We start from the raw sequence: 13,070 nt of genomic DNA on the forward strand, positions 1-13,070 counted from the left end.
ATAAAAAAAGAGCCCTAAACTATTAGAAGAAATAAAAGAAATATATAAATTGTAATATAATAATATTGTAACAATACATTGGAATTTTAAATTATTTGTCTCAATTTTGTAACAAAATCTTTAAATCAATTGAAACTTAATTTTCTATCGATCTTATTTATCATAAATCATATTCTTAAATTAGAAGATTATTGGTCAGAAACACTGTTTGTTAGAAAGACGTTTATAATAAAATTAAATATTAAGGTATTTTTAAAATATATATAAAAAAGAAACTAAACAAAATTAAAAATTAAAAATTAAAAATAATAAAATAATATAAAAGAAATGAATATAAATCATAATTAATAAAACAATGGGTTAGAAACACGTTTGTAATAAAATTAAATATTAAAATATTTTTAAAATATATATAAAAAAGAAACTAAAAATTAAAAATAATAAAATAATAAAATAATACAAAAGAAATTAATAAGAAATTGGTATTTTAAAATATATATAAAAAAAGAAACAAAAAAAATTAAAAATAATAAAATAATATAAAAGAAATTAATAAGAAATTAAGGAATTTTAAAAAAATATATAAAAAAGGAACTAAAAATTAAAAATAATAAAATAATATAAAAGAAATTAATAAAAAATGATATAAAAAACATTTTGAAAAAGAATGTAAAAATTAAAATAATAAAATAATATAAAAGAAACTAATAAAAAAGAATTACTAAAAATTAAAAATAATAAAATAATCTAAAAGAAACTAATAAAAAAGAATTACTAAAAATTAAAAATAATAAAATAATCTAAAAAAATTAATAGAAAAAAATAATATAAAAAATATTTTGAAAAAGAAACTAAAAATTAAAATATTTTGAAGAAGAAACTAAAAATTAAAAATAATAAAATAATATAAAAGAAACTAATAGAAAAAAATAATATAAAAAATATTTTGAGAAAGAAACAAAAAAAATTAAAAATAATAAAATAATATAAAAGAAACTAATAAAATAGAATTACTAAAAAAAATAATAAAATAATATAAAAAATTTAATAGAAAAAAAATATATAAAATATTTTGAAAAAGAAACTAAAAAATGAAAAATAAAAAAAAATATATAAAAGAAAGTAATAAAAAAAATAATAGAAAAGAAATTAATAGAACATAATAGTATAAAAAATATTTTGAAAAAGAAACTAAAAATTAAAAATAATAGAATAATATAAAAGAAATTAAAAAAAAAAATAACGTGTTTGATTAGCGTCGAACTCGAGACTAAAAATAAAGAAACTAACAATAAGAAAAAAAATAATATAAAAAATATTTTGAAAAAGAAACTAAAAATTAAAAATTATAAAATAATATAAAAGAAACTAATAAAGAAGAACTAACGTGTCACGACCCGATTTTCCAGACTTCGAAAAACCATGTAACGACCCAACTTATCATATAACAAGCGGTTAGGGCCGAAAGATAATGAGATTTATTTGGAACAGGATGAAAATCATGAGATTTATTTGGAACAGGAATAGGATGAAAATGATGCAGAATTTTATTTGGAACAGGATGATACAGAATTTTATTAGAAATGGGGTACCCTTTAAAATAAAAAAAACAATGCTTAAAGCTCTTGAAAAGAAAAAGGAAATTTAAAATCGAGAGGAGGTCTGATGTGAACGCCTAGTTAGACATCCACAACATAGTTTAAATTAATACAAAGGAGCGGAAACGTCTCTCCCACAAAATGAGACTACAAAAAAAACATAAAAATCCTTGAGTCGCCTCGTGACTGACTTTGGCATCATACTCGTCACCTCCGTGCCACAGCTTCGCCTGAAAATCATTTTAAAAAAAGAGTATAAACATACTCAGTAAAGAACTCCCCTATTGGGGTCAACATATGAATCGTCACCAGGCGATCAACCAAAACCAATACACGCATTAGGTGATTAATGCCACCACAACATCAACGACACTTTTACTCCCGTGGTTATTCCTAGTTGGTTACCCGAAACACACAGCTTGTAACCATTAACACAGGGACCTCACCTCCTTATTTTCTCCAATTGACTATCAATTGCTGGTTACCCGAAACACACAGCGTGTAACCTTTACTTGATAGACGTTTTCTAGAATCACCCCCAAAGGTGACTATTGGTGGCTAGTTACCCGAAACACACAGCGTGTAACTATTACCACCAACCGCTTACTCATGGCTACCTACAAGCACAATATGCCGGCAATCGACACCTATCCGGGCTACACAACAATCAGATTACACCACAACTCGATTACACCACAACCCGTTTGCACCACAACCCGTTTGCACCACAACCCGTTTGCACCACAACCCGTTTGCACCACAACCCGTTTGCACCACAACCCGTTTGCACCACAACCCGTTTGCACCACAACCCGTTTGCACCACAACCCGTTTGCACCACAACCCGTTTGCACCACAACCCGTTTACACCACAACCCGTTTACACAACCGTCCGATTACACAACCGTCCGATTACTCAACCGTCCGATTACTCAACCGTCCGATTACTCAACCGTCCGATTACACAACCGTCCGATTACACAACCGTCCGATTACTCAACCGTCCGATTACACAACCGTCCGATTACACCAGAATTCGATTATACCAGAATCCGATTACACCAGAATCCGATTACACCAGAATCCGATTACACCAGAATCCGATTACACTATAATCCGATTACACCAGAATCCGATTACACTATAATCCGATTACACCAGAATCCGATTACACCAAAATCCAATTACACCAGAATCCAATTACACCAAAATACGATTGCACAACAATCTGATTACACCTATCCAAACTACACAACCTAACTGTATTCCACCACAAACAGATTCCCAACCATCAGGTTAAACAACAATCAGATTATACGACAATCAGGTTACCAACAATTACACAGAGCGATTAGATCGTACTCAGCATTCAGATTATTACACAGAACCTAGCTATTGCACGATTCAGTTCGACCCATTTTAAAAAAAAACAAAACGTTTATTTTCAATAGGCGTGCCCCTTACCTGATGAGCTGCTTTCTTGGCCTTTCCTAATCAACGACGATCCGGCTCCCCTCGAACTGAGCCTTCCTCCTACGTAGGCGTTGAACCTTTGCTGCGTCTAACCCTCTTGAGGTCGGTTTTGAGGGCGTTGAACCTTTCCTCCTACGGTTCACGATGGTGTCGTTCCCTCGCGGCGGCGATGTGGCTGCTGGGCGAAGGTTTTCTGATGTGGGAAGGGGCGCAGAGCGGTGTGGGAACATTCGGTTGCGGGACCGTGAGCGTTGGGTGGCAGCGGGTTAAGGAAGAAAATGAAAAAGGGAGAAGGAAGGGGCGGCGGACGGCGGCAGCAAGAAGGGAGAGCGGCGACTGGCTAAAGGTTTGCTCCCTTAGTGAACCGTAGGGCTTATTTTTTTATAAGTCTGATTTTTTGTTATTGGGTCGTGGGCCCAAAACGTGGGCCTTATAATATTCCCCCAAAAAAAAAACTTTCATCCTCGAAAGCTTCACTTAAATCTACCTACTTTCCGCTCTGAAGAGCTTAGAGTACTTGCTCCTCATTTCCTCCTCTCGTTCCCAAGTGGCTTCTTCCAGCTGGTGATTCCACCATAATACCTTGACCAACGCGATCTCTCGATTACGTAGGGTTTTCACTTCTCTATCCACAATTTGCACTGGTTCCTCCTCATAGTTCAAACCCTTATCCAACCGTAGAGGTTTGAAATCTATCGCATGTGATGGGTTAGATATGTATAGTCGCAACATCGATACATAGAACACATTGTGGACTCCTGAGAGCATAGGTGGTAGGGCCAACCGGTAAGCTACTTGTCCCACTCGCTCCAAAATCTCAAATGGTCCAATGAAGCGTGGGCTTAACTTCCCTTTGCGCCCGAACCTAAGAACGCCTTTCATGGGAGTCACCTTAAGGAATACTTTGTCTCCCACCTCAAATTCCAAATCTCTTCGCCTCACATCTGCATAACTCTTTTGCCTGCTTTGGGCCGTACGCATTTTAGTCCTTATTTTCTAGATAGCCTCATTAGTTGCTTGCACTAAGTCGGGGCCCAACAACTTGCGTTCTCCCACTTCATCCCAACACACTGGGGATCGACATTTCTTCCCGTATAAGGCCTCAAAAGGTGCCATAACCAACGTCGCTTGATAACTGTTGTTATAAGCGAACTCTATGAGATGCAAGTGTGTGTCCCAGCTACCGACAAAGTCCAACATACAGGCCCGTTACATGTCGTCTAGAATCTGGTTTAAACGTTCAGTTTGCCCATCCGTCTGTGGGTGGAATGCTGTACTAAACTCTAGCCGTGTACCCAACGCTTTCTGAAGGCTTTTCCAAAACTTTGATATGAAATGGGGATCCCTATCTAACACAATGGATACCGGTACCCCGTGCAATCTTGTTACTTCCTTCAGGTACAACTGAGCCCATTTATCAACGGAATAAGTGGACTTCCCTGGGAGGAAGTGGGCTGACTTTGTGAGCCTATCAACTACAACCCATATAACTGTGTAGCCCCTGGCCGTCCTCGGTAATCCTACGATAAAGTCCATGGTGATGTTCTCCCAGTTCCATTCAGGTACACTAAGTGGTTGTAATAGCCCCGTCGGCTTCTGCCTTGGGGCTTTGACTTGTTGACAAACCAAGCACTTGCTCATGAACTTGGCCACATCATGTTTCATATTCTGCCACCAATAATGTCGTTTCAAATCTTGATACATCTTGGTACTGCCAGGATGTAGGGCGAATGGCGAGTGGTGAGCCTCGGTTAGGATTTCTACCTTCAGTTCTTCTTCATTTAGCACACACAACCTCCCATGGTATAAGAGCCCCCCATCGGCTGTCAATGAAAACTCCTCTATTTGGTTGACGTCTATCAAACGTTTCTTTCCAACCAAATCTGGATCACCATGTTGTTTCTCAATAAGACGTTGCCTCAAGGTCGATTGTATCATTAACTGGGCCAACTGAGCGGCGACCTCCCCCATGGCCACCGCTACACCGGTGCGTTCCAGATCCTGCTGGATCGCTTTTTGTGTAGTGATTAGGGCAGACATGTGTGCTGATTTTCGGCTTAACGCATCAGCTACCACATTCGCCTTTCCTGGGTGATAGAGTATCTCCACGTCATAGTCTTTAACCAACTCCAACCACCTGCATTGTCTCATGTTTAACTCCTTCTAAGTAAAGAAGTATTTAAGACTCTTGTGGTTAGTGAAAATTTGGGTCCTTTCTCCATAAAGGTAGTGTCTCCAAATCTTCAATGCAAATACCACTGCTGCGAGTTCTAGGTCGTGGGTGGGATAGTTTCGCTCGTATTCTTTTAGTTGACGTGAAGCATAGGCGATAACCTTCCCATGTTGCATGAGGACACATCCTAACCCCCTTTTTGAAGCATCACTGTACACTACAAAGCCTCCATCTCCTGACGGTATAGTGAGTATCGGGGATGTTACTAACCTCTGTTTAAGTTCTTTGAAACTAACCTCGCATTGATCATTCCAGGTGAACGACTTTCCTTTCTTAGTCAACTCAGTGAGGGGGGGTGGCGATCTTGGAGAAATCCTGCACAAACCGCTGATAATACCCTGCTAGTCCAAGGAAACTTCGTACCTCAGTCACTGTGGTCGGGCGAGGCCAATTCGTCACCGCTTCAATCTTTGTTGGGTCTATGGTGATTCCATGCTTGAAACTACATGCCCAAGAAATCCCACCTGTTTTGCCCAGAATGCACACTTGGAGAACTTTGCAAACAACTTGTTTGTTCTCAGAGTGGTCAGCACTTTCCGAAGATGTTCCTCGTGTTGTTCCCTAGTCTTGGAATATAGAAGGATATCATCGATGAAGACGATCACGAAGTTGTCTAAAAATTCTCTGGACACTTTGTTCATCAACCCCATAAATGCTGCTGGAGCGTTGGTCAAGCCAAACGACATTATGCTAAACTCGTAATGTCCATACCTTGTGCGAAAGGCTGTCTTTGAGATATCACTCTCCTTAATCCTCAACTGATGGTAGCCTGACCGTAAGTCAATCTTTGAGAACACAATTGCTCCTTGCAACTGGTCGAACAGGTCAGCGATTCGGGGTAAAGGATACTTGTTTTTAATTGTCACTTTGTTAAGTTCCCGATAGTCCATGCATAAGCACATAGAGTCGTCCTTCTTCTTCACAAATATCACTGGGGCTCCCCAACGAGACACACTTGGTCATATAAAGCCTTTGCTTAGTAACTCTTGAAGCTGCTACTTTAGTTCTTTCAGTTCAGCAGGGGTCATTCTGTACGGGGCTCTAGATATAGGGGTTGTTCCTGGCTCAAGTACAATTTCGAATTCAGTCTCCCGATCTGGGGGTAGGCTCGGGAGATCTTCTGGGAACACGTCCACGAATTCTCTCACTATTGGCACTGAGTTAATGCTCGCCTCAGTTCGCCCTAATTCCACCACATGAGCTAATATCCCCCAAGCATCCTGAGATAACATCTTCCCTGCCTTTAATGCCGAGACTATCCTCGAGACTGTTCCCTCCCTGGTCCCCTTGAACTTGAAGCTTGGGTGACTAGGAGGTCTGAACACCACCTCCTTGCTGAAGCAATCGATGGATGCATGGTTTTTAGCTAACCACTCCATCCCTAAGATGACGTTAAAATTGGCCATATCTAGGACTATCAGGGTCACATCCATCATGTGGTTTGACACACACAACTGACAATTCTTTACCCTCTCGAAGGCTTCCATACTTACCCCTGCTGGGGTACCCACAGACAACCCGTACCCTAGCGGTTTAACTTCTACTCTTGCGTCTTTTACAAGATTAGTGGAGATAAAAGAGTGGGTTGATCCTGAATCAAATAAGACCCGTGTGTAGTACCCAAGAATAGAGAGCGTACCTGTGACTGCAGTGTTGGAGTTTTCTGCCTCCTGATGAGTGGTAGCATACATTCGCCCCTGTTGTGGAGCTGGCCTCAGGTTTAAGGTCGGTTGGTTACCAAGGGGTCTATTGGTACTAGTTGCTCTCCCTTGGGTGCAGTGTGCGACAACGTGGCATTCTTGATGACAGTTGAAACATACCCTGTTCTTAAACCTGCACTGTCCTAGGTGACGTTTCCCACAGTTCGAGCAACGTGGTCTGTCACGTGGCGTGTTCTGTGGGCAAGCCTTTGGTTGCCTACGCTTTTGGTTTAAATTTTTCTTGGCCTGGTGCCAAGATACCTTTGAGGAGGTAGGTGACGTCTGCTCTCTCTTTCTCTTATGGTCAACCGACGTGTTTAAGTGGGTTTGGGTGTCTTCTATTGGATATTCCCTAACATCGAGCGTCTCGGCCAGTCAGAGTGCCGTTGCATAGTCAGGTGGAACGTGAGCTGATACCGTCCCTCGGACATCGGGCCGCAAACCCATAACAAAACATTCTACTTTCAGCTCTTCCGTTGAGACCATTAATGGGGTGAAACGGGACAGACGGGTGAATTCTCACTCATACTCCTCTACTAACCTGTCGCCCTGCTCTATGCTTAGAAATTTGCGTTGCTTCTTATATCGCACCACTGGTTTGAATTACTTTCAGAGAAATGCTTTCCTAAACTGCGTCCAAGTGATGTCATCCTCGTCTGCAGCAATCGCCCGGGAGGCTGATTGCCACCACAGTTTAGCATCTTCGCGTAACAAATAGGTCACGCAGCTCAGTCTATGTTCCTCTAGACACTTCATGCGTCGAAAAATTTCATCAATAGCCGACAACCATAATTCAGCTACGACAGGGTCCTTGGATTTTCGCTCGAATACTTCAGGGTCCCGACGTTTGAAAGCCCAAAAATATTTGCTTTCTTTTGATGCGTCAATGTCTCCCCGGTTGTGATGGGTCGCCTGCCTGGCACTTGGCACTAAGGTCGGGATCAGTTGGGCCAATTGCCCATTTGTCTGTGCTATGGATTGCATCAGCCCCATCATCACATTCATATTAGGTACTTCCAGAGTATCAATGTTTGCTCTCGGTAGACCAGATGGGGGAACTCCTATCCCCGGATTTGGGTTCGCATTCACTGACTGTTCTTGAAGTGGGGCCTCCAAAGATGGGTTCTCTTGTACCCTTGCCGGCCCGCTTCGAGCACGTTTACCTCTTCAATTTGTTACTTGGCCAGACATCCTTTCGCATGTTTCGTTCCTAATCCACAATTAATTACCTCATAAAATTTTTTCTCTTACAACGTGTATTATACACTATTGCATGACTGACAAGTACATAAAACCACACACGATAGTCTCAAAATATCAATACTCGACAATTCATATTCATATTCATATATTAAGCAACATGCATTATCTCTTTAATTTGATTGACAAAAAAATCATCCAGGATAACCAATGTAATTTCAATATTTGACAATACATAATCCTCCTTTTATGGCCAAGCGTACTTGGAAATGACGAGGGTTTGCCGTTCAGTCATGGGCGACTCTTTGCTGTAACGACCCAGATCCACCGCTAGCAGATATTGTCCTCTTTGGGCTTTCCCTTTCGGGCTTCCCCTCAAGGCTTTAAAATGCGTCTGCTAGGGGAAGGTTTCTACACCCTTATAAATGGTGGTTTGTTCTCCTTCCCAACCAATGTGAGACATCACAATCCAAATGGTATCAGAGCCAGATACCGGACGATGTGGCAGCTTTCTCGCTGTTCCCCGAAGGGGGTAGACACGAGGCGATGTGCTAGTAAGGACGCTGGGCCTCAAAGGGGGGTGGATTTGGGGGCGGTCCCACATCGATTGGAGGAAGGAAAGAGTGCCAGCGAGGACGCTGGGCCCCGAAGGGGGGTGGATTGTGATGTCCCACATTGGTTGGGGAGGAGAACAAACCACCATTTATAAGGGTGTGGAAACCTTCCCCTAGCAGATGCGTTTTAAAGCCTTGAGGGCAAGCCCGAAAGGGAAAGTCCAAAGAGGACAATATCTGCTAGCGGTGTATATGGACCGTTACAAACCAAATCGTGACTAAACAGATGAAATCGAAAACAAATAAAATTTAAAAGAAGATAAAATAGGGGATGAAAATCTCATAAAATTTAAATCAAGAAAAATGAGTCAACGACACCAAAATTAAATACAAAATTAAAGTCAAATATTGGAAATACAATTATGAAAGAAAAATACAAAAAAATCTAAAAGACCGACAAAGGACTGACGCTCCCGAACGACACCCCTCTGTGATAGTGCAGCTCTCGAACACCTCCCCACCTCGACCGGTACCTGAAAAAAAGAAGGGGAAACGGGGTGAGTAAAATCTAAAAGACCGACAAGGGACTGACGCTCCCGAACGACACCCCTCTGTGATAATGCAGCTCTCGAACACTATACCAGATACTGTCAACTAAAAGGTCATCTCTCTACACTTCGGGGGCCTAATGTGGTTCTCTAAATCTCAAGGGTAGTTAAAACTATTGAGTTAGGGGCCCTGGCTTCTAGATTTACTCAATCAAGACTTCCAAGCTCTCGAACACTATACCAGATACTGTCAACTAAAAGGTCATCTCTCTACACTTCTCTACACTTCGGGGGCCTAATGTGGTTCTCTAAATCTCAAGGGTAGTTAAAACTATTGAGTTAGGGGCCCTGGCTTCTAGATTTACTCAATCAAGACTTCCAAGTCCATAACAGTTCAGGGTTAAAGGGTCTCTCCCTCTAAGCATTGCTCAAGACACCATATACTATAACATCAAGAGGGTCCCCTAACTAAACCCAACTTAATCCCTGCAAGAGTTCACCCTAGGCATATCACAACACTATAACTTATCAATCATATCTTAAGTTCACACAATCATTCAACAGAAGTTTATGTATGATTAACAACACATACAACCATACAAGCTCAACGGGGCGATATCATCCATCAACACCCGGAGCGCAGATACACAAATCCTCTAGTCGACCAACATAGTATGAATAGATAAAAGCAGTAGAAAGATCGTCCAGCAAGCATACAAACATCGAGTACGAAATCTCATAAAGGCAGCAAGTCCAATAGATATATATTTAACTTCTTGGTCTGAGTAGCTCTAGTAGGAGACCTAAATACAAAATTTGACTTTTTATTATTATTAGTTTTTTTCTTTTCCTTTTCTTGGTCTGTCCAAACCCCCTCAAGGTGGTATGTGTGGGGCAAAATTACCTTTTTGCCCCTGATTGACTTTGACCCAAATTTTGATTACATTACCATTAAAAAAAAAAAAATTCCTAAGTTAAGTTCCTTGATGCATCCCGAGCATTTCTTTCTTCTGGACCTATATGAAAATCACACTCTAAGTCCTCCAATAAAATCTAGAAACTCACAATGGATAAGGAGGTTCTAGTCACAAGGATATCGAATTGTACCTGTTGGGCTCGGGGTGTTACATAACGATATATATAAAAGAAATTAATAAAAAAAGAAAAGAAATTAATAAAAAAGAATTAACTAAAAATAATAAAATAATATAAAAAAAAACTAAATAAAAAAGAATTAATGTGTTTGATGGAACTCGAGTATGATTGTTTTTTAAGTGAAAACAAAAAAACCACCCTCGCAAACCCAACATTATTGTAAATTTCTTAGTATATTTTATATACTTTTATTTGGCTTGGATCCCCCCGAGAATTTTGCCCCATGAACCCGAAACCGAATTGAGTCAGTTTGGGTTCAGAAAAATGAATCCAAACCAACCCGAAAAACTAATCCAACCCAAGTTTATGGTTTGGATTGGGTTGGTCCGAATTATCCGGTTGAATGTACACCCCTAGTATAAAGTGAAGGAAGAGTTGTTTATTAGTTTATTTATATTAAAAAATAATATGAAATATTGAAGATTTTTTTTTTTTTTTTTTTTTTTTTTTTTTTTTTTTTTTTTTTTTGTATATATAGTTAGAAGAGAAATTTAAAATATATAAAAGAAACTCAAAATATATAAACTATATTAATAAGATGAATTTAGCTAGAGTCATAGTCAAACTCGTGCATGCAATTTTCTAGTAAGAATACATTACCACTATGATAGACTTGTGACTTCCCAAAATTTATAATATATTTTATATATTATGTTTAGTTCGGGTCAACTTGAAGTTTTTATTTAATAACCTTAAATCGAACCCAATCCTTTCGGGTTCAGGAAAAATAATCCAACCCAACCCAATCCCTATAATTTGGGTTGGGTTGGTTTGGGTTGTCGGGTTGGATATACACCAACATAGAATGGCATAACCGTGTACCAACACACCAAGTTTGGCTTGAATGAGACATATATATGTCAACTATATATCCAAACTCACTCAATGTTACAATATCATATCTCTCTATATGATCTCTAAAGTCAATGATTCTAAGTGATTTTTTAGAACGAGTATATTTCAATTACCGTTCAGTCATGTTTAATGTACGTTTCAGTTATGCTCTAGATTTTGTTGAGTTCTTACGCTAAATGATGGATGAAATTTAACCATTGTGAACTTTTATTATGAATTCCATTTACTTGTACACTCGAGCAAGAGACTTTTAAGTTCACATTCCGACGTTTTGTGAATTTTTTCAATCCTCTAATCATTAAGTTAGGAAGCAATTGCTGTTGCGGTCCTACGTCCTCTTAGATACTTGGAAAATTGGACTAATCTTTATGAGCTTACATGATGAGAGAGGTCATGCAAGTTCTTGTGGGATTATGAGCGTTTTCAACATTACAAGACCTTTGTGTGTCTTTATAGCTCAGAAGTTGAATCACTTTGTAGGTGCATGCTTGTGAATTTGTGGGGCTTTTGGTGGGCACCCGGTTCTACAAAATGGCTTTTGCCTTGAACTGCCACCACTACGGGGAATTAGATACTTTACCACTTCCGACTTTTATACTTTAGCTCTGATTTGTATGTAGAATAAAGGAGTCGAACATAGATAAACAGAGACCACGTTCGAATGAAAGTGATCCTCAAGATGTGATAACTAAGAAAGACTTAAAAGAATTGAAATTTAATCTATATATGAATAAAGTGTACCCACCACTAGGGTTCAGGGCGAGATAAGTTCGCTTGGCTTGAAGCGTACAATTTTAATAACCAAAAGTTTGAATGTAGAATAAAAGGAATTTGGATTAAATAAATATTAATATATACGAGAGAATTAAGAAAATTCTACTGTCGCAGGCCATGTGGTATCAAGTTTTTGACTTCAAGAGGCGACTGAATAGTATGAAAGTTTTCAAAATGTCGTGTTTGATCCCACATCGGTTGAGGAGGAGAACGAAACATTCTTTATAAGGGCATGGAAACATCTTCTTAGCAGATACGTTTTAATCCCTCAACAAAAAGCCCAAAGAGGATAATATTTGCCTTTGGTGGCCTTGAGCCTTTACATGTGAGTTCTGGCTCCAAAAAGTAATTTTCTTGAGCCTCTTGGTGTCGAAAGAAGGACTAGTAGTGGACCGGACTAAGGACTAGGAACCGGACTAAGGTTAATGCAGTAATGGAATAGTCTCGTCCGACTATAGTGGTCGAGAGGACTAGTAGTGGACCGGACTAAGGACTAGGAACCGGACTAAGGTTAATGCAGTAATGGAATAGTCTCGTCCGACTATAGTGGTCGAGATACGTAGCTTTTTGAGACTAGTAGGCTACTACTATTGGTTCATATAGAATTTCTCTAGGATTATAGTCGCCCTGATCCAGTTGACATAGAAGGGACAGTCGTTTTATATGAGACTGAGCATGGAGACTGGTAACAACGCCAATGCTTATTATACCAGATGGGACTAGGAACTTCATTATGCCTAGTGGTGCGTCGAGGAAGGGACTAGATTGCGTACCAATGTAGAACGAGATAGTGATTGCCTATGCCTCCCAATAGTTGAAAGAATATGAGAATAACTACCCGCTTATGACTTGAAGTTGGTTATAGTGGTCTTTAACTTGAAGATCTACATACATCACTGGATCCTCAAGTATTTGATCACGAATAAAGAGTTGAACATGAGGTGGTTGAAGTTAACCAAGGACTACGATATGAACATTCT

The 13,070-nt window shown here is 39.4% G+C and overlaps 1 protein-coding gene across 1 annotated transcript; it reads right to left on the minus strand.

The window, feature by feature from the left end:
* Positions 1-3,554: 3,554 nt before the first annotated feature.
* LOC147786409 (uncharacterized) lies at positions 3,555-4,067 on the minus strand. The gene has a single exon (XM_087120759.1). It carries the CDS (start codon positions 4,050-4,052, stop codon positions 3,555-3,557), a length of 498 nt encoding a protein of 165 aa, XP_086976885.1. The 5' UTR covers positions 4,053-4,067.
* Positions 4,068-13,070: the final 9,003 nt, after the last annotated feature.

The sequence above is a fragment of the Cucurbita pepo genome, chromosome 20 (genome assembly GCF_057944985.1).
Source record: "Cucurbita pepo subsp. pepo isolate OVF chromosome 20, ASM5794498v1, whole genome shotgun sequence".
NCBI lineage: Eukaryota > Viridiplantae > Streptophyta > Magnoliopsida > Cucurbitales > Cucurbitaceae > Cucurbita > Cucurbita pepo.